Genomic DNA, 21,316 nt, shown 5'->3' on the forward strand with positions numbered 1-21,316 from the left:
CTCAGGGCCTGGCCCGACTGTGAATGGGCCTTCGCGGGTATTCGAACCAGGGGCACGGAAGTACACCTTGTCTCCCGGTCGGAATTTGCTTGCCTGGCCCAGAGGATTTGCCCATCAGATTCTGTGTGTCAAAAGGAATACCGTGAATCTGAGTGAATACTCACTAGCCTGTAAGGCTTGATTAATGGACGACCGCCATGGTCAGCGACGCGAAATTTGGGGCTTTCGTCACTGAACGAAATATTAGAAATTGTGAATTGCTTGGTCACTGCAATGCAACTTGCCCGGCTTGGTCACTCATCGTTTTTGCCGAGTGCACACCTATCTGGTCGTGTTCGAGTCGATCAATAACCTAAACACCTAGGTATCTGTGTGTCCTCAGATATGGATTGTAATATTTGTGTCGATGTCGAGGCGTGAGGCTGCAAGCAGCAAAAGAGAAGAACCACTTATGCCCGTCTCGGTCCACTGCTGCCTGACTTCGACTAATATTTTCATCCCTCCAATCATGGAATTGGGAGTGGCTTCATAGCCTCACTTTCCTCACCAATCAGCCGACTGAGATGTTTGCCCAGCTAGGTACATAGAACTCTCAACCTCGGCCTCATGCTTATAAAATCGACAAAGGAATCAAAACGAAAAATTCAGGTCTAAGTATTAGCAACGAGAAGCAAGGGTCCACATTGTAACGCATAGGAAATAGGGAACTTCTTATCAAGGCATTGTTCAGAAATGACTGGAGTGACGACAACTTTCACGATCTGGAAGCAAAAGCTTTTACGATATTTGTCCAGAGACGATGGCGAAAGCCTGCGAGGGCTGCAAGGTAGGGACAAAAGGGCGTCTTGTGTGGCCGTGCTAATCGTCTCCAGTCGAGGACTACCCCCAAGGCTATCCGCGATTCTCCAGACTGATTGCGTCGCATAGTGCATTCTATGTGTGTCGTCGTTTCTCAACACTGCGTGCTCGTCTTCTGCTCCTGAAACAGGATAAGTTGTCCTCACTTGAGAAGCAGCTTGAGATGGTTGACCAACAAGAAACCAATCTACTCTTTCTCGCAAGCAGCAGGCGCGATAGAAATACTGAACGAGAATCCATCCTCTCAAAAATTGATACCGCTCTGGCAGACTATGGCAGGCTATGTCCTCGTGAAACTTCATCTTGTTTGGATTGCTGAGTGGTGTTTTAGATTCATTGGTTGAGAGAAATCGCCATATACTTGCCCTAGAGACGGCAAAGGCCCGCGACATCTCCAGTCTGAAACATTGGATAGAGGGAAACGCTTGTATCACCAGGGAAGAGACAGCGTACCTACTGCAGCCCAAAGATTTGCTGAGCACTGCACCATTGTCAGACGATGCTGTTGCCCAAGTGGAGGCTTGGCTGGAGGACAGGATCATTCAGTGTTGGAAAGACTTTCGAGAGGTGAGAAGACCCCAGCAAAACTTGCACAATGGAGATTCTGAATCGTTGCTTACAACCACTGCCCCAGCTTCCGATTCACAACATCTCAAGAGATCCAAACGTGTACATCTCATCAGGCTCTGGTCTGAGACGAGCGACTCGGTGCCTCATAGCCCTTCTCTTGGTTATAGTCCTCTTTATCCCTATCCTCATCTGCAGTGTCCAAAACAGCATGACTGCCCGGATGGCCGTTATCGCTATCGCTGCGAGTTTATTCATCGGGATCGTATCTATCATCATCAAGGCAAAATCAATTGAGATATTCATGGCTGGAGCGACGTATGTGAGATTTATTGTTTCACAAGAAACCCAATCAGCCAACCACAACAAAGTCCTTCATGCTGACGTTCACTGTGCAAAGATACGCCACCATTCTCGTTGTTTTTGTTGCTGGCACAAGCCCAAGTCACAATTCGTGACTTGAAAGCACCTGGCATGGATACCTCCACTATTGACCATTTGGACAGTCCACGACGTTTTGAGAAATGGTGACGCCACCTTATCATGAACGCTTATTAGCTGATCTAGATCACAGGCCTTCACTAACTACTTCCAGCGACTCACGGCGCTTTGATCAAGACTGAAGAAGCTGGAGGCAATTTGGATGAAACCGATGGCGCACCGAGCAGGGAATCAAATATGATGTACACCATTCTCGGCTGCATTCCTTGCCCCTTCTTTGATATAGGAACCCACCAGCTGACTGCTACATGGCCTAATCAGGCCCTTTGGTGTCCAGTAGACCTCAGGCCAAAGCAACCTTCGCTCACCCTCTAGTGGAGAACGAAAAGTCTGGTTGCCATTTACAGATTGATTCTAATCTCGGTACATACATACATACATACCTTCGTATGATACCTGGGGACCGAATGGGAGTGGGAGTGGGAGTCTCGGCAATTTACAGAACATGTAATATCTCCCGTGCAGAATGTTCCGATGCCATGTGGCTTATCCATCTATCTATTTATCCATCTATCAACCTATCTACCCATACGGGAGTTTAGTCCATGAGAAACCCAATACCTACCTACTTACTCACCTCCCTACAGAAAAAGTACGACAGAGTCCTCGGTTCCCTACGCGCGATACTCCGTATACAGGATTGAAGAAAGATAGAGAGGGGGGGAGAGATGGAGCATGCTTCCAAAGTGATTAATATTCCTTGTGCCATTCTTCTTCAAGGAGGAATCTATCTAGCAGAGAGAGTATGTTCAGTCCGGTCCAGTCCAGTCCACCCAGTATTAAGTCAATCAACTGCCCATGCCACGTCCCATCATCCCAAAACATGTCAGTCAGTCAAGCAGGCGGCGCGCGGCAATCATATCTAGCAGTCACAATCAATCGTAAAGGGCTTTTGCTTGCTTGCTTGCTTGTCGTTGGTAGCCAAATCCTGGCCCGCATACATTGATTGCTTGCTTCCCGTTATCTGTGATCCATGGCAAAAACTCCAAACCCAGTCACAGTCCCATATCGTTCAATCCCAGATCGCTTTTTTTGCATCGCGTCGCAATTAATCTCCTCGCTCGTGTCCAATTCGTTGACCTCGCCACTCCTCTAAAAGTGCAGCTCACAAGCCTTTGAACCGCTCCCATCCCGCTGCCCCGTTCCTCGTCGGACTGGCTCTGCCCTCTTCAGCTACTTTGCCGCTGACGTCCCTCCGTCTGCCCATCCCTTTGCCAAACTCGGCTCCGAGACCGGCATAACCACTGTTCATGTCGAACCCGGTCGAGTTCGAGGTTTGTCGGGCACCGTTCCATTGTGAAGGAGAAGCCGTCTGCACGTGGGTGATGTTGGCGCTCAACCTTCCCTCGTCTTCGTCGTCGGAAGTCGAGTACACCTCGAAGTTGGCAGAATAGTCGCTTTCCGTCTGCATGGTCCGGGTTCGTTCGTACATGTCCTGGACTTCATTGATGCTGGTTCGAACGTCTGCCTTCTTCCCGCTTTCATCGTGAGAGGGAGACACAGTGGCAACAGAGGGTCGCAGATCGCCGTAGAAGCGTGCCTTGCCACCGCTGCCGATGAAGCTGGACGGCCGGCTGTTGGTAGGGGTGCCTCTGAGGGGTGACTGGGCGTTGCCGTCGGCATCGTGGAGGGCGGCTCGGTTACCGTCGTGCTGGATGCGGGAATTCTTGACTGGTGTGACAAAGGCGTTTTCATCGTTGAAAGATGAGCGCACAGGCGTGGGAGGATTCATGCCCAGAGGCTCCCGGCTTCTCTTCTTCGCCGGAGAGTCCGGAGACGGCATGGCAAGTGATTGATGCAAACTCGACTTGCTCGCGTTTTTGGAGTGGATGTGAGTCTGACTGCTGTTTGCCTGTGTGGGCAAATGAACCTGGCTGTTACGTGCCGGAGAGCCATGGTACCAGTTCTCCCGTTCTCGATGAATCTTGTCAGATGTGATGTCCACAGCGGAGATCGCAGAGACAGGGGACATGGGTCTGACTTCGTGGTCCAGTTCTGCAGAAGCCTCCTCACTCATCGTGCTGGGCACGCCTTCATAGTCCAGGTATGAAAGCCACGAAGATGGACGAGATGGCTTCTCCTTCAGTTTGGACGAGCGTTCAGGGCGAAAGTCAAGTCCACTGCCAGCCGACCGGGAATTTGGGGAGGGATTGACCGCAGAGCCGGGTCGTTCGGGAGACGAGTTTCGTGACCACCGCCACGGGTCCTTTTCGTTCTCGTCCAGCTCTTTGCGGAACTCTACCCTAGAGTTGCGGGCACTGTCACCGCCGTAAAGCGTGACACTGTCGGCGGAGTCGGTGCGGGTATGGATGAAAGGGACTCTCTTAAAACCTGACACCTGCGACTCCCGCATAGCGGCCAGTTCTGACGATCTCATGTTCTTCTCCGTGATCTCGGATTTGTTCCGCTTGTGCCTGGATGTGAGGTTCGATTCGAGAGGATTCATGTCTGGAGGCAATCTGGAGATCTGCCTGAACTTGACACCCAGGTAGATGTCCAGGAACAAAGACGCCACCATCAGACCTCCCTCCACAGAGGAGAGAATGAAGAACGCATTGATGATCTTGTATGACAGATCTGAATCACTGAACAACGTGCTCCATCCATATTCATTTCTCGCGTAATCGGCTTGTGCCACCCAGGCGCAGAAAACCCAGAAGGGGATCAGGCCCGTGTCCAGCATGGCCGCAAAGATCATGTAGCTTGCTGTGGACGCAGGAGTGCGGCTCGTAGGTGCGCGGGCGAGGTGAAAGACCGCATAGACCGTATGAAGAATGGCAACAGCAGGAGCACAGCGAATGATCCATCCCACCGTCGCCGAGGTCTTGTTGATGGCGATGACGCAGAAGAGACAGCCCAGCGCTCCAATCAAAGCACAGACTCTCAAGAAGAGCTGGACGTATCGGACGCGGACGATCTTCTTAAGGGTATTAGGAGGCATCGGTTTGGCATTGAGGTTGCCGTAAGGAACGACTATGTACTGCGAACAAGTTAGTATCGAGGAATAGTTTGAGTATCTGACAGAAGAACAACGTACGGAATCAGGGTGCTTGTTAAAATCAACGAGTGGCCCATCTTGTTTGGGTTTCTGCGGCTTTGGAGTCCAGGAAGCATGGGTTGCAGCCTTGGGATTGAAAGCACGATCTGTTGGGCTCCCAAAGGTGTATGTCGAGGGTCGGTCGTAAATGAATGGAGGTTCGACACCCATGCTTTTGCTGCTGGAATGTGGTGGTGGTGGTTGCTAACGAGGAGACGGAGCTGATGCGAAGAGTGGGAATTGCTCGTGCGTGCTGACGGGGGAATTAAGAACAGTCATAGCGATTGGAGAGGCTGGTGGTGGTGGTTGGATCATCCAACCTTCTATTTACCGTTCGGCAGTTGCCCAGCAACAGGCTCCGCTTCCCCCGTGGCGGCCCCACCATTACACCGACTAACCCCATCCAGCCTTGCCAAGACTTGCCACGAGGCTGGGGATCCAAAAACAAGGCTGTCAGATTCCTGATCCGATGTCAAGGACGCAATTCACCAGTTCATCGATGGGATCCAAGAACAAGCCGTTTGAAATGTCCTGAACCTTTATCCTGTTGAACGCGGGGCGCGTGTCATCACATTTGGATGTCAGCAACCCTTGTCTTGGAGGAGTGCAAATATATCATCGGCTGTGACAACGACAGGCGACACTGATATAAGGAGAGAATCCTCGTAGATCCACTTTGTTGGTCAGGACGTCTCCGGTGAGTAGATCGTCCTTCCGCTGTATATATGATCATCAGGAAGACGGCGCACGTCCGTTCAAAGACAACAATCAAGGCATGGGAACCGCGCTCGTAGAAACAAAGGATCACTCTAACATGTTTGATTGTGACTCGTTGTACTCTAACAGAAGGAGGAAGGACAAAACACCCAGCACACACACGAGACCGCCGCTCACAACTCCTCTTCCATGACCCCCAAGAGGGTCAACGCCCGCTCCAGCTCCGCCAACACCGCACCGACTTCATTCACCATGAAGTCGTCTCCGACCGCCTCCCGCGGTTCCTTCGTCTCTGGACCCGATCCGGGGCGTGTAAACACCCAGACGGGGCCCCAGGTCGAAAACTGGCGGAGACGCCAGTCACACCGGCCCGACCACTCGAGGTCGTCGCCGACAAAGTCCTCCAGAGCATTGATATGCTCGGGGAGCGCCAGCGCGGGCAGCTCGAAGCCGAAGTCCCACCTCGCTCTATCGGAGCTCTTGCGGTATTTCGCCCACAGTTCTGGGTCCGAAGGCCGAGCGTCGTCTTCCATCGCCGCGGCAGAGCAGATCCACTCGTAAGCGAAATATGCATACGTTTGCACGTATGGCTGAAAGGCGAGGATGGCGCCAGAGGAGGGAAAAAGTTGATGAAGGTGAGCCCAGCGGCTACAGCCGAGCGCGCAGAGACGGCCGAGGCGCGAGACTATTTCGATCTCCCAGCCATATTGGTACAGGGGCTCGCAGCCGTTATATCGCATGGCTGCAACTGCTGCTCGCATCCAGACCACGATGAGCTCGGCGAACGATTCCATATGCGACTGATCCTCGAGGTCAACACGCATCTCCAGCCTCGCCAAGATCTGTGTCGCTGCATCCAGGATGGGGACCGCGAAAAGCGTTGTGGGCAGGTTCTCGTTGAGAGCGCGCTGGATATACGCGGGGAAGACTGCCTTCAAGAAGTTTAGTTGCCCCCTGATGTCGAGCAGAAAGCTGCCATCGTTCTCCACGTAGCTTGGATCGTAAGCAGTGAATATCGTGACCAGATGTTGGAAAAGTTGATCTTGCTTGTCGCCAGTCCAGGCCATTTCGCAAGCTGTTCGGAAGGCCTTAGTCACGTACTCACTGTCATACCGATCAGGTCGGTTTTCACTGGGCAGGCGAATGAAGAGGCGCTCCAGGTGGAAGACCTTGTCCTCAAATCCCTTCTGATCCAGATCAACGAACCATGGGTCGATTTCGAAGCCGGGGCCTTTGTACATGCCGAGACGGAATATGACTTTCTGCATGAATGTGGTCCATTCTGGTCTTGCTGCTCCGTCCAGCTGCTCCCATGTTTGCTTCATGGTCCTTGAAATCATGGTCATCAAGTGGTCCCATTGATATTTTGTGAGCTTCCCATTAGAAGAGGGATCATCAACATTTTGGACGCTGTAGGCATAGCGAATAATGTGGTGGACAATTGAGAGGCGATGTTTGATAATATCAGACCGGTCGAGGAAGTACCCGGTGGCACCGTTGGAAATGTTTCGACGCAGGTCGTCAAGGCCGAAGGCACCGGGGATACTTTCCATGAGCTGGTTCGTCAAACAGTGTTCGAACTTTATCAACGCCTGCGGCTTTAGGATTGACCACAACCAGGTATGAATGAAGGGATAGGGATCAGCCAGGACGACAGACCGATCCGTTGCGATCTTGCTCAGCAACAACACCTGACATTGCCTTCCGATTTCGGTATCGGCAATTTGTGGGAAAGATACCGGAGACCAGGCGTTCAGGAAACTGTCCCAGCGGGAATGGCCACCTTCAACCATCAGCCTTCCGATTACAAACCAAGTGTCGGTCAAGGACATCAACAAGGTGTCCTGAATAGGATCAGTACGGTTGAGCTGGTCCACAAGAACACCCCGGATGGCTCGCCGGAAGGCCAGGATTTCGTCTTTGTCTTTACCAAAGCTTTTCTTGACATAGGCTGTGAAGAGGTCGAAGATCCCGCTGACCACAAGGTCGCCGTAGCCTTGATCATGGTAACAAGAGAATATCAGAGAGCCCACCTCTTCACGGGTGAGGAGGCACGAGACCTGGTCTCGAGTGGTGCAGAGATCAATTGCGGTAGCATATCGTTTTACAATGTGTAAGACGCGGTCGACCGTAGTGTTTCGATTGGCCAGGTGTACGCGTTTCTCGTGCTCGTGCATGTTGTTGTCAATCTGTGGGATCCGGGAAAGCTTATTGCACATCGAAAAGAACATGGCCAGAAGCCAGTTTCCAAGTTCAAGCAGCTCCGCACGACCGGCTGACTGAGAGAGGGTTGACTTGGCAATGTTCTCCCAACATCGTACAATCACCTGGCGCACTGCATCATGCGCCGTAGGAAAATCGATGTAGTCTCGAATCTGCGATATCTCGGGTTTGAAGCCGACAGGTGCATAGTGATACAAGGCCGTAAACAGTGTGTATCGGTTTGATACTGCAACCAGATCAACGTCTGGAAGCGGGTAGTCCTCATCGACGAGCATCTCATTGTCGTTGGAAGAGTCGCGGCCCTTGTTTGGTAACAAGATGAACAGGAGCGAGCGCTTACGAAGAGCCAACTTCCGATCATGTTCTTCAATCTCGGAGTCCGGTGGAGGTCGAGCGACCAATGTTATGGCCGTGAGCTTCAGGAAAATGTCGAAGTCGGTATCGTTGTCTTCGAGGTTTAGCTGCTCCGCGCGCCCCAGGCGTTCGAGGAATGCTGGCGTCTCCTCGGTATTTCTGGACGTGAAGAGTTCGAGCATATTGTTTGTCTTGTCCGAGTAGTACTTGAACATTTGTTTCAGCAGATTGTCGGCAATGTCAGTTTGAAGATTTCGTGCGAGGACAAAGCACCATTGAAACATGACCATGCCGAACTGCTCCAGCTTCCTCACCTGTGGCGTCTTGCCCCCAAGCCGCGAGCTATAAGCGGCCTTCTTCTCGACAAAGAACTTGAGGAATTCCGACACGTGCATTGGAAGAAGACGGAGAAGAGAGGACCCAAGAGAGCCGACGCAGTTAGTGTCGGTATGTGTCGCGAGCCCCTCCGGTCCGGCGACAGAAAGAATACAGCCAAGTACGATGACCGTGTAAGCGAGTGACTCAGCCTGGGACTCTAGGAGCATTGCTGGCTTGCCATGGCTGGAGAAGATTGTTTCCAAGTAGACGCTCCACTCTTGCTGAGGGCCAACGTGGTGTATCAGGAAGATTGTCTCCATTTCCGTTGTCGGAGTGAGTCGATGTTCAGCAGATACAGGATCACTTCCGAACTGAGCAGCAGTGCTCCCGAAGAGCTGAGCGATGTTTTGTTTACGGAAAGCAAGCTCCCAAGCAAGGCTGGCAATATTCTGCCAGATCTTCAAGCTCTTGGCACGAATTCTCTCGGGCAAACCTGTCGCGGTAGCAAAGTGGTTGGTTTGATATCCTAGAAGGAGGAAACCATTCAGCACCTTCAACGTCTGGGATACACGAGCTTCTGTTGTGGCGCTCTCGCATATACCGATGCCCTGCCACATATTTTCCATTGACTCTGATGTCAACCGGATAAAGGCTTCCAGCTCTTCGTCATTCAAGAAGGAGAGACTCTCATTGGCATAAGTGATAATGCTTTCGATCGAATCCGCAGCTTTGCTTAAGAGACGTGTCTGTTCCTCTGTTGTAGTTCCAAGTGTCGTCGCGTCGCCACAGGTGACCTCGAAGATTTCTGTAAAAGCATCTCGAATGATGTCTTCGACGTCTCTGGACCAACCATTAGAATGGAGAGTGCGGCGAGATTTAGGTGCAGTGATGATGTTGATAGTGTTGTAGGCCGATCCTGGTCGAAACAGACGAGTGGTATCAGCCATAGAGGACTTTATGGCGTCCAGGAGACGAATGCAGACAGGTGGAGAGTTAGAGGGCATTTCAATATTCGCTAATGAGCCTGATCCTGGAGGATATTGAATCGCACAGGAGATGGTGTCGTTGTCATCTTCTAGTTTGAGACTCTGAAGGCATAAGACATCATTTGGATCGGTATCATTGGCGTAGCGCGTGCCGAGCGAGATGGGACGTTGCTTCCTGAATCAAAGCTTAGACTTGATGGACTCTTAACTGACAATAGAACTACTTACTTCACTGGACGCAATGGAGGAAGTGTTGGAGAGGGCGGAGAGAAACCTCGCTTCCTGGAGCTTCGGTCAGCATCGACTCGTCGGGGAACATTCTGAGTACGCACTCTGCAGGTCGAGACATTGGGAAAGATGTCTGAGCTGAAGCCTTTGTAGATGTTTTCTGTGGGAGTTTCTGATGGAGTCGCTTTTGTCTTGGTTGTGCCCCCTTGGGCACACGTTTTTGGACTATGAAAGGATTGGAGGATGCAAGGGCTGGGCCTTCGAGGTTGTGGGTGTTGTGCTCAACAAGTGGAACTTTCTGACGCGAGCTGAGATGGCCGCGACGCGAAGCTCGAGGCTTGAAATAGTCGAGAATTGCAGAAGGACGACCCGCAAACAGACCAATTGATTCGCTTCTTAACTGGGCACTCTGACTTTGATGATTGCGAATGCGTTCGAGGGTGGTGTTGGTGTTTCTTTTCAAGAAATCGAGGTGCGTGTCAGGACGATGAATATTGTCGTGTGAAGGACGTGTTGGAGCGGCAGAAATCCCAAGCACTACTTCGTCCAGATTGGGTCGCTGAGTCGTTAAGAAAGTCCTGCTGTTGATAGCATCGTCGGGTTTGACAGAATGATGTACTTGACGATGATCACGTCTCCAATTTCTTACCGCTTCATTCACATCTTCAGTATCTCTCATTGTCGCCAACTTGAAAACCTTCATGGAAGGGTCTTGGTTTCGTGCTGATCTTTGATGCACAATGCGTCTGGACGCAATTCTTAGAAATCGTGGCACATCCCTGTCTTTGAAACCAGGAGCGTCCAATATCGTCATCTGCGGTTTTCTGTGCGTGCGTTTGATCTTCTTACGCGGCCGCGCCCTATTGTTCGACAAAGAGGAAACAGCTGTCCTCGGACGGCGAGAGGAGGGCCCTTGACGAGGAAGAGTCCTGTTGGCCTCAAGGGTATTCTGCTTGAGCCAAACACCTTTCAATCGCTGCTGTCTTTTTCCGGTGTACGACCTTCTCGATTGGGGAGCCAGCATGGCATCGACGGCATTGTCTTCCATAACATCGTCCCCAAAGGCATCCGCGTCCTGATACTCAATCCCGTTCATCTCATCGTTGACGGAGGTAGTGGACTCGCTTTCTGATGATTCTCCCAGGTCAGAGGCATCAACACTCACAATCTTATCTCTGGCTCTCCTCCCGGCGGATGAGATACGTTGCGCTATCCCCTTCTCCAAAGCACCCTTGAGAGGAGATTGGGCTTGAATTCGAGTAGCATGGGTGTCCTTTCGTTGCTTCTTCATGTCCAGCTTCAGCCAGGATGCTGGCAGAACTCCTTTAATCTTGCGTTGTATTTGTCGTACGGCCTGGAACCTATCATTCAAGCGCTCTTCTAATTCAGGAGGCCCAGCTGAATCGTCACTGATACTGATGGCATCAGTTTCTGAATCAGAAAAATCGAGGGTTTCGCTGAACGTCCTCTTCGAAGTCTGCATATCTGAGGAGACCACGGGAGTTGGGAGCACGACGGGTGTGCGGCTTCCAGTTGATGGCCCCAGATTGTTGTCCGCCTCGCCCGTTTGCGAAGACGGTCCATCACCAGATCGAGGCGGGGAAGGCGGAATCATGGAACTCACGCCATCTTCTTTGGAAGATGACTTTCTGTGAGCTTGGCCGCCGTCGGGAAGCTCGTCGATACGGGACCTGCCAATCTCAATTCGGCGTCGTGGTACCAACGCAGACTTAGGCCGCTTCAGTCTTGATATATATGAGGTTGCGGTTCTGGTATTGAGGAGAGCTGACAAGTCCGGAAGATCATCCTCGGAACCAGACACAGGAGACGATACACGGAGACGTGTCCCGCGTATTGGACTTTGGGATTCATCATCTCCGGCTTCCGTGGAATCACCATACCCTACATCATCAGCAGGGCCTGAGCGTGGAACTTGACTGTCGGAATGGTCCACTTGGCTGCTCTCATATGCAGTGGTGCCTTGGGAATCGTCCTTGGCGCTTTCTCGCAGATGTGAAGGCGGATCTGGAGCGCGAACAGGGTGCAAGCCCCGATCTCTCCAAGTTTGTCTATACCTGGCATCTTCGATTGCGTAGGGATGAAGCTGGATTGGGGCACGAGGTCGGAATGACCGCCTTCGTAAGGCGTCGGCAGATGAGTCCAGCGACAGTCCATCATTTTCAAAGATCTGAGAGGTCACTACCTCGGGAAGAACAGCTGGTCGTGATTGCCCTGACTGTTTTTTCTGTGGTGAAGTATGCACCGAGGAGGGAACTGAAGAAAGAGGACTGTCGGTGTCACTGTCGAAACCTGGGACCACAGAGCAAAGGACATCTTGCACTGTCTGCAGACCTTTCTGTATTTCAGCTTCGAGCTTGGCAGCCGTTGAATTCAAATGGGTGTCAGAGGTCTGCGACAATCTCGAGTGGCCAATTTGAGCATCATCATGCGTCAACCTGCCTGTGCGATCTGGTTGAAGAAGGGGACTGGCATCATGCTCGTCGGAAACGTTATCATTTTGCTTTGTTGGACTGTTGTCACCGGGGCAGGGGCTGTCGAAGTCCTTCGCAGCCTGCACATCGGCTAGCGTCGTCTCAAAAGTTGTCCCGTCCGCACAGTCGATGCTGGGTCTGTCGTTTCTGGGGTCTTCCTCTTCGTCGTCGTCAGAGTCTGGCACGTAGCCACGCTCCCTCCAGTTTGCCATCGCTGCTGCTTTCCATGTTCTTTTCTGGGATGCGGGCCAGAAAGTGTCGATGTTGGTGAAAGCTCTTTGGCTTTTCTGTCGCGTCTTGAATGTCCAAGGACGCGCCGAGGCTGAAAATAAATGGACGGGCGCCAAGGCAAGGCTGCGGAATTGCTCCGATTGGTTCCGATCCTCGACAGTATGCGGCTCATGCAAACCCTCTCTATCCTGCTCTCAAAGGCAATATCCGACAAAGGGTCAAGCAAGTGCAGAGAAAATGAGCTATCGAATGGCTGGTTGGGCACTGGTCATTGGGTTTGGCGTACTCAATGGTGACACTTTCTCTGCATTGCGCAGCACTCATCGCTAATGCAGTCTACAGGGTACATGACCTTCAAGCCTGCCCTCGAAGCCCGAGCCTTGGAGAAGCTGAAAGAAGAGTTGGTCCATGTGTCTGATGATTACAGGGATGGCTGCTGATATTGTCGGATTGAATATAGGGAGCGGGCTGCTTCGGAGCTTGGGCCGAACATGGTTGAAATCCCCGCGCAGACACGCGACAATGCGATCGCTTCAGGTCGAAACAAGTTGAATGCAGGGCCAAATGAGTGAGAATTCTACGGATAGGCGACAAGTGTCTCTCTGCCAATCTCGAAACAGATTCGTTGCAAGAGCTGTGGGATATGACACAAAGGATCGCTGAAAGTCAGAGGGTGATCACGAAGTACAGTAGCGAGGCCGCTCTCGTACGATCATCCGTCTTTCAACAACGAAGGACTGCAGAGCGAGATGGCATCGTCCGTATCTCTCATTGCAGCAGCGCCTGGAGTATACGAGACCAAGTTACACAACCTTGGAATGATCGACCCACAGGACATCTGAAAACTGTCGACCATCGACTCCATTTCCTCAGGTGTCAACATCAAAGAGAACTGGATGTTTTACGGGGTCCCACCGCCTTTAGGCAGGATGTGACTGGATACTATTCACTGCCGTGAGCTAATGGATATTGAGTCACATTGCTAGGATATGTCTCCCCAGGGAGACATATGCTGGTGAGAGGCGGAAGGTGCCGATCTGATGGACTTGGTGGCTTAGAGGTTGCCAAATGTGAAGATTCTCCCTGACCTGGATATACGAGACTTGCAAACATCATTGCCACGATTGCAATCAGTATGATGGAGCCTTTGCTGAAGGATGCAAGGGACGATTGGTGCCTTTATGTGTAATCATATTGCTACTGATTTGAGAATTCTATGCTGACAGCTGCTGGAATCTAGTAGCTGATACTTGGCAAATAAAGATACTCAGCAAATTTCTGGCTTCCGGGATGATACCCAGCTGATCAGACCACCGTAGGCCTGTTTCCATTCCTAAGCCACAGTGCCACCTTCCGGACTTTCACGTATCGATAATTCGTAGCTGAGCACGAGATGAATGGGCGGCGAGGATGCCATTATTCGACCTCGTGGATAAGAATATTGCTGCTAGGGGAGAGCGGCGGGCCAAAATAGCGGCCGACTTTCTTCCCCAGCCACTCTTCTGGCACACCCAGTTTCACACCCTCCTGCGTACTGATCCACCTCGTATAGAGTGGATTGGCTCTTTGTGAGAGGTCTTCCTCTTCGTACGGTGACCCAGCCGCCGCTGCAGCAGCCGCAGCCGCAGCCAAGGTCTCTGGCTTTGGAGCAGCGCCTCGCGCCTTGGAGACTTGAGGTTTGAGCTGAACTGCAATTAGCACAATTCAAAGGGATAAAGAGCCATTTGCATACCAGTCTGTTAAGAGCGGCCGTCTTCTCCTCCTGCACCTTGCGCTTGGTCAGCTCCTTGCGCTTTCTAGCATGTTCGTCCTTCTTCATCGCCTTCTCCTCATCCGTGAAGAACTAAACTCGATCAGTAATGAACATAACTGATTGCGGCCAACTTCGTTTGATGCGCATCATACCTTTCGTTGCTGAGGTGCCATATCCAACGCCATGAGAGTACCTTGATCCTCGGGCCTGCCCCTCTGCCTCTTCGTCATCTTAGTGAGATCGGGAGTGGCGGCACCAGAAGCAGGCGTCTCGTCGCTGCTGTCATCGAGATCTTCATCATCATCGTCCTCCTCGTCGGCCTCTTCGTCTTCACCTGGCGCGTCTTCCTCAACCACAATCTCTTCTTCCTCGCCCTCCGCGTCTTCATCGTGCACATTTCTCGTAGGTTCGTCGTCTTCATCAGAGAGCTCAGATGAATTGCCGACTTCATCTTCCTCCTCCTCCGACACATCCTCCGATGCATCCTCCATTTCTTGCTCCTCAACGGACTTGAGCGGCCCAACTTTGGCAGGAGTGACGATGAGCTTGGGCTTGGCTGATGATTTGTTGTCACCCTTGGCAGGTGGTTTCAAGGTAATCTTCGGGGGTTTCGGCGGGAGATGGCGCCTGGACGGAGGCGGAGGAGGAGGTGCGTCTTCCATTTCCACGTCTTCGTCATCGGTGCCACCCTCAGGTTCAGCCCCGAGCTGATCGAAGTCGTTGGGTTCCTCTTCCTCATCGTCATCTTCGTCCTCTTCTTCGTCTTCGTCATCTTCCTCTTCCTCGTCATCAATGTCGCTCTCACCATACTCTGCATATGTAGGTCGTCGGCTGCCACGAGTGCTGGTTCTTGCCGCCAATGCAGTACGTCGACTGCTTCGCGGTGCATCGAGGACATGCCCGCCACCCAGGGTGTCATGGAGCGAATCCACCTCATTGGCTCGCATGACCTCTCGCAGTTTGCTTGGAGGTGCCTTGACGGTCAATTTGAGGCTCTGTCGGCGATCGTCTGTTAAGCCTGATCCGCGCTGAACAGTGGCGGAAGCAACATTGGTTGCAGCGGCCGAAGCCCCCGAGCGTCGTGGTCTCGACGACGCCGGGGTCGATGCTGCTGAAGAACTGAGGGTCGGATTAGCTCTTGTACCAAGACAAGGGGAACAGTATAAAGCAGCGAAATGCATAGTGAACGATGGCGCTATGAGCTGTTTTCTCAGTCTGGCGGAAGGCGCGACAAAGGTTTCTCGCTAAACTAGAAATTTACATAAAGGGGAGATGTTGGACAATTGAGATCAATGTTGACTGAACTCGATGGGAATCGACGGAGGTCAGGTGAGAGACATTCACTCGGGGCTCTGTCTGTCACCCTCATCTTCATGTCGATAGCGGTGAGCTGCACCCTCACAGGACCCCAAACTGGCAGAGCCTGGATTGTCTTCGCCCAGAAACTGCCGTGAAATGAAAGCATGCAAAGGTAGGTAGGTGACTTGTAGCAAAACCAGCACTGGCACTTACTCATATCTGCCTGCTCGTCTCATGGAGTCGGTTCTTCGTGGATCATAATCTTCACCGCTGCCCAAGTCTGAGTCTTCTGTGAAGTCTTCAGTGGCCTCACTAATCTGACGTCGCACACGTCGGCTTCTATCTGCCATTTTTTCTGAGGTTCCAAGCTCGGCTAAATGCCTAGATTCTCCGCTGTCGCTGGTCTGCGTCCGCCCGCACTCCTGAATTCTCGTGGAGTTCTCGCGTCAGAGGTCGTGTTTCCTTGCTTGGTGGCTGGCCCTTAGATCCAGCATCGATATCTTCCTCTTCACAAATGCCCAAATGAACGCCTCGACGACAAGGATGAGTGCTAGACTGGCTCAGATGCAGAAATACATAGATAGCAAAATATTTGATGCCATAACTCACCAAAGAAATGCAGCGTGGGAAACGGATGGCGACTGTGGCTGTTCCCGATGTGGCTGCTGTGGCGCTCTGTGGCTGGTGCCACGAGCCACTCACGTGCTACTCACGTGCCACTCAGCCCGATCACTTTGGCCGTCATATCAACGAGCCGAGGTCTGTACGGAGTACTCATCACTACATGCATAAACGTGTCGCAGTCTTTCTCGCCCAAGCACATCGTCCCCGGCAAATTGACCGCACCCGCAACGCTACAACATGGTCGATCAAGGCTCCAGAAAGACTCCATCGATCCCCTTATGGCAGCAGCAATACAGCCCAGAAGCAAAATCCGAGCGCCCTACCTCCGATGACCAGCCTCCAGAACACAGCACAGCACCATCTACGCCGGCCTCAGAAGTCCCTCTTTTTGAGCAAGCCCAAAAGTCCCTCGAAGATGAGTCGATACGAGACGCGCCCCGCGAACGCAAAATCGCATTCTTGCGGAACAAAGGTCTTTCAGCGGAAGAGATAGAAAAGCTCCTAGGACCTGAACACTCCGACGCCCCACCTGCCACTGACGATGGCTCTGAATCTGAATTGAAAACGATACATGATAGCAGCCAGACGCGGGTTCCAGAGGAACATGAGACCAAAGCGGTGTCAACCCCGGCGAGTGAGGAAGCGGCGTCGCAACACACCACAACCGCGCCGAAGCGAGACATTCCGCCCATCATCACCTATCCAGAATTCCTACTTAAACCCCAAAAACCGCCTCCGTTAGTCACGTTTGAACGCCTGGCACATGCAGCCTACGCCTTTGCGGGCGTGTCCGCCTTGACGTGGGCCGCAAGCAAATACATCGTGCAGCCTATGCTCGAATCGTTGACAGAAGCTCGCCACGACCTTGCCGAGACGGCAAAAACGGACCTCGAGACCCTCAACAAGAAACTTGAATCCACCGTGTCCCACGTTCCCTACATCCCGAGCAGTGCGGTCCTGCAACAACAACAAAAAGCTCAAGATGGGGATGACATCGAATCCGTGGTTTCAGACCCGACGGAACTTTTCCACCGCGATGTCGCGACCCAAACCTCCCCTCGGCCCTCCCGCTCCATGTCGTTTTCCTCCTTCCCGGACAACGATCACCTCTCCGCACAAGACCCCACCACCTCACAGTCTTCGCGCCTGCGCTCCCTGCACTCCATGCTCTACTCCCTGCTCAACTCTCAGAACAACAACTATTCCCAGGATCGCCTCAAGGACTCCGTGGGCGGTTTCCAGGCCGTGCTCGACAGACTCGAAGCGAGCCATAACCCGTTCCAGGTCGACTTCGTGGGCGGGTCGTTCACTAGCTACAGCGGACCGGGGTCGTCGTCGTCGGCGACGGCGGTGACGGGTACGGGGGCGGACGGTAAACAGAAGAAACAGGCCCCGGTCAGCGAGGCGACCAAGTTCAAGAACGAGATCCGCTCATTGAAAGGCGCTTTACTCAGTTCGCGCAATTTCCCCACGGCCCGGCCGGCACAGCCGTTCACGTTGCCTGCGAGATGAGAGCCGCCGGTGAGGAGAGTTGGGTGTACTAGAGATCGGAAAGGGGACTTTCTGTTCCGGTGGAAGCGGTATTGTTGTTTTCAAAACTCCAAAACTCCAGATATGAACTGGTCTTATGAGACTTCTTAATGGTTCAAGAGAGTTCTCATCCCAGGCTGTTGGTGGTGATCTGACATCAGTCGCCATGTTTGGAAAAGTCCCCAAAATAGAGATTGTCCACCTATTTGGGGTCGGACAACCGAGCTGGCTCTATTAATTCCATTGAATAATGCCACGTTTGTCCGTTGCTTATGCTTTTGCTTCTGCGTCCACTGGAAGTCCCCTTAAGCGGCTCTATCGATCTTGCCAAAGTACATACGAGGATTCCCTGGCCCCTAGCTTCCACATATATATCGGCAGGCGACATGACATGCCTTTGTGCTGGCTCCACGAACTCGCTCCAAGCTTGTATTCAAGTTCCTCGTCCAAACTCTGGAACCTGGTTCTACCATCCCGTCCCCTTCAACCCCTTGCTGCCTCGCACAATTGAGTCTCGCCACGATACTTTCCCGACCTGGCGTCCAAGTCCTGACGCGCGCGGAGCAAGTTTGCTATGCGTTCGTACCCATTATACACGGCGTCGAGTAGTGGAGTGTTGTTAAGGGCGTCCCTTATGTTCACGTCGGTATCCTCGCATTCCAAGAGGAGTTTTACCGTTGAAGTGTGCCTAAAGTCCACTGCGTGGTGTAATGGAGTTTTGCCAAATATGTCGATCGCATTGACATTAATATCCCCGTGCTCCAGGAGCAATTTGGCTATTGACTCGTGTCCGTCCTTCGCTGCAAGGTGTAATGAAGTCTCATTAGCAGTAGGTTCTATAGCATTCACACCGACAGCAGGTTGTGCTAAGAGCAATTTGACTATTGAGTCGTATCCTCTTAGCGCTGCAATTGTAAAGGAGTGTCGCCTGAACCGTCTCTAACTTTCACCTCGATACCGACTTGTGCTAGGAGCAATTTGACTACCGATTCGTGTCCGTTCTCCGCTGCAATGTGTAAAGGAGTGTCGCCAAGTCTGTCTCTAGCGCTCACCTCGATATCGGGTTGTGCTAACAGCAATTTAACAATAGATTCGTGCCCGTGCCGTGCTGCATTGTGTAAAGGAGTCTCGCCCAAAGTACTCCTCAAGTAAACGGCGTGATGCCCAGAGTGCAGGAGCAACTCCACCATTGATTCGTGCCCATTTGCACACGCCCAGATGAGAGGGTCTTCATCATCAATAGTAATGTTCTCAAAGCTTACTCGGTATTTCATCATCAACTCAATAATCTCTTCATGTCTTTTTGACAAGCGCAGCTTGACACGCGATTGTTCGAGTGGCCTGCTGATGATGACGTTCGTTGTTGAGAGAAGTGTCTCCACGATATCTGCGTGGCCGTTGAACATAGGATGAAGAAGAGGTGTACGCCCGTAGGAATCTCCCGTGTCCAGTCGGCTGGTGGTGTGGTCAACAATATGTTTCACGAGACCTGAAAGTCCGAATTCCGCAGCAAATGATAACAGTGTCTGACCTTCCACATACTTCAGCTTCGGATCGAACGAAATGTGCTGAGATATTAGAGTGATCAAATCAGTGTCGCTGTGCAGAAGCTTCACTGGTTAGCGTTGGATCAGTTGAGCCCGACATTGCGCTGTCAAACGAAGGTAGGACACTCTCCAGCTACGCACTGCCGTGAGGGCCCAGCATACGTGCTTCATCGCTAGTCCTGTCCAATACAGCGCAGAGACACGACCTTGCGAGCAGATATTCGAACTGCAGGCAAGGCTCTAGCGTTCAGGGCTCAAGACAACGCCTGTCCCAAGTGGAGTGGAAGGGCTCACGTCTGAGCGACCTCAGACGTAGACAGGAGATTTCTTAGCCGACAATAGTTTCTGGTAGCAGAATGTTCAGAAGCAGCTCTTTTGACGTGGCTCGAAAGTGATCAGGTGAAGAAGACTGTCGCACGAGTGTTGTGAAGCCAGTAGTGAGTAGAACACTGCGCCTAGCTGCGGCTGCCCGCTGGGCTATGAGCCCGTGGAGCATCCATGTTTAAGCTGCAAGCCAGGAGCCTCGTGGACCAGTTGGACGTTGCCAACACTCAGTTGACTGGGAAGCGAGGGGGAGGCTAGGAACGCCGGGCTCTCCTCAGGCGTACTGGGTGTTTTTGTCCGCGGAACATCTGCAGGATAGACCCCGGCCTGCACAGGAGATATGGTATAGGACATGTCATAGGGGCATGATCTTGTCGAGAGGCTGCTCGCTGCGATTGGCGTCTTTTCCAGGAGAAGTGGTGAGGAGAGTGTGGTTTTTTCCCACTGACAAGGCCAAGGCACATTGGATGCGGCAACGGATCACCAACTATGTACCGAGTACAACCACGACCAGCAGCTGCTTTACCTCGCATAGTTGGCCCTGCCACAACACCAGCGCCTAGGAGATATCTGTAGTCAGAAACAAGACGGAAATCAACGCCCTTTATTTATCCGGCAGGTCCAATCGATCCTCCGAAAGAGAAAAACAACAATCTCTGTGCTTCTTTCAAATCTAGCATCACCGGATTCAAAAACACAAGGCCCCTCCATCCACTCGCAGATCTGCCCCTGTGATATATCTGCCTGCCCTTTTGCTACTGAGCAGAACGACCGGCCCTGTGATTTCTTCCACATCCCCCATTCTACCCATGGGACACCGGCTGGCCCAGATATCTCGTATTGGTTGGAGGTTGTCGCCGGCATTGAGCACCGTGTCCATATAGCCGGGAGACAGACAGTTCACGCGGATCCCATGAACTGCCCATTCCGCTGCGAGATTCTGCGTCAAGTGTGCGACGCCCGCCTTGCTCACATTGTAAGCTGCCTGGGGCTGGGGATAGTTCGTTGCGTGAGCCGAGATCGAGGCCGTAAACACAATGGATCCTCCCGACTGGGATTCGATCATGTGTCGGGCTGCTGCTTGCGCGCTGAGGAATGATCCAGTCAAATTGACATCGATGACTTTGCGGAATTGGCTCGCAGTCGCTGAAATGGAGTGGACGCAACCGACGATTCCTGCGAAACAACATAGGATGTCCACGCTGCCCATTAAATTCTGAGCGACCTGGAAAGCTTTGTCCACTTCCGACTCCGATGTCACGTCCACTTGCACCGTGAGGACGTTTGCGTTGGGGAAGTCCTCCTTTAGTTGTGATATTGCTTGCGAGGACGCATGAATGGTCGCCTGTAAATCCATGAGCGCAACTCCAGAGGCGCCATGCTCAAGTAATGCCCGGGCAGAGGCCAATGCTAATGTCCCTGCCCCTCCTGTGAGGACGGCATTGCCTTCCACTCTGAATCGGGCAGCAGCTCGGTCTATGGGAGATGTTGCCTGTGTAGGGGCCAGGGGTGCTGTGAGAGGATTCTCGGCAGTGGAAAGACTCATGGTTGGGATGATTCGCGAGGTGAGAGCAGACCGTTCGTCCTCGGTTGACATTGGTGCTGCTGGCACCATGCTCGGGTCACCCATCCTGGTGTCTTTGCGACGAGATGCCACTTCGGCCGACCTTACCGCGGGTCAAGGGCGTGTGTGTTTCGTACGAAGCGTTTGTCTTTTCTCCAGAGCA

At 52.4% G+C, this 21,316-nt stretch overlaps 6 protein-coding genes across 6 annotated transcripts; 2 read left to right on the forward strand and 4 right to left on the reverse strand.

Annotated features, from left to right (window-relative positions):
* Nucleotides 1–3,031: 3,031 nt before the first annotated feature.
* AYL99_10085 (hypothetical protein) lies at nt 3,032–5,134 on the reverse strand (the record flags this gene model as incomplete). The annotated part of the gene is made up of 2 exons (XM_018841591.1): nt 3,032–4,906; nt 4,964–5,134. 2 exons carry the CDS (start codon nt 5,132–5,134, stop codon nt 3,032–3,034), a joined length of 2,046 nt encoding a protein of 681 aa, XP_018689300.1.
* Nucleotides 5,135–5,853: 719 nt separating this feature from the next.
* AYL99_10086 (hypothetical protein) lies at nt 5,854–12,493 on the reverse strand (the record flags this gene model as incomplete). Its single annotated transcript, XM_018841592.1, has 3 exons — nt 5,854–9,736; nt 9,790–9,843; nt 9,894–12,493. The coding sequence occupies 3 exons, from the start codon at nt 12,491–12,493 to the stop codon at nt 5,854–5,856; spliced, it is 6,537 nt and encodes a 2,178-aa protein (XP_018689301.1).
* Nucleotides 12,494–12,749: 256 nt separating this feature from the next.
* On the forward strand, nt 12,750–13,084 carry AYL99_10087 (hypothetical protein; the record flags this gene model as incomplete). Its single annotated transcript, XM_018841593.1, has 3 exons — nt 12,750–12,804; nt 12,855–12,912; nt 12,973–13,084. 3 exons carry the CDS (start codon nt 12,750–12,752, stop codon nt 13,082–13,084), a joined length of 225 nt encoding a protein of 74 aa, XP_018689302.1.
* Nucleotides 13,085–13,928: 844 nt separating this feature from the next.
* On the reverse strand, nt 13,929–15,914 carry AYL99_10088 (hypothetical protein; the record flags this gene model as incomplete). Its single annotated transcript, XM_018841594.1, has 4 exons — nt 13,929–14,195; nt 14,245–14,355; nt 14,418–15,384; nt 15,778–15,914. The coding sequence occupies 4 exons, from the start codon at nt 15,912–15,914 to the stop codon at nt 13,929–13,931; spliced, it is 1,482 nt and encodes a 493-aa protein (XP_018689303.1).
* A 511-nt stretch (nt 15,915–16,425) lies between these two features.
* AYL99_10089 (hypothetical protein) lies at nt 16,426–17,700 on the forward strand (the record flags this gene model as incomplete). The annotated part of the gene is made up of 1 exon (XM_018841595.1): nt 16,426–17,700. The coding sequence occupies one exon, from the start codon at nt 16,426–16,428 to the stop codon at nt 17,698–17,700; it is 1,275 nt and encodes a 424-aa protein (XP_018689304.1).
* A 917-nt stretch (nt 17,701–18,617) lies between these two features.
* Nucleotides 18,618–21,219, reverse strand: AYL99_10090 (hypothetical protein; the record flags this gene model as incomplete). The annotated part of the gene is made up of 2 exons (XM_018841596.1): nt 18,618–19,333; nt 20,397–21,219. 2 exons carry the CDS (start codon nt 21,217–21,219, stop codon nt 18,618–18,620), a joined length of 1,539 nt encoding a protein of 512 aa, XP_018689305.1.
* Nucleotides 21,220–21,316: the final 97 nt, after the last annotated feature.

The sequence above is a fragment of the Fonsecaea erecta genome, assembly GCF_001651985.1.
Source record: "Fonsecaea erecta strain CBS 125763 chromosome Unknown Scaff10, whole genome shotgun sequence".
Taxonomy (NCBI): Eukaryota; Fungi; Ascomycota; class Eurotiomycetes; order Chaetothyriales; family Herpotrichiellaceae; genus Fonsecaea; species Fonsecaea erecta.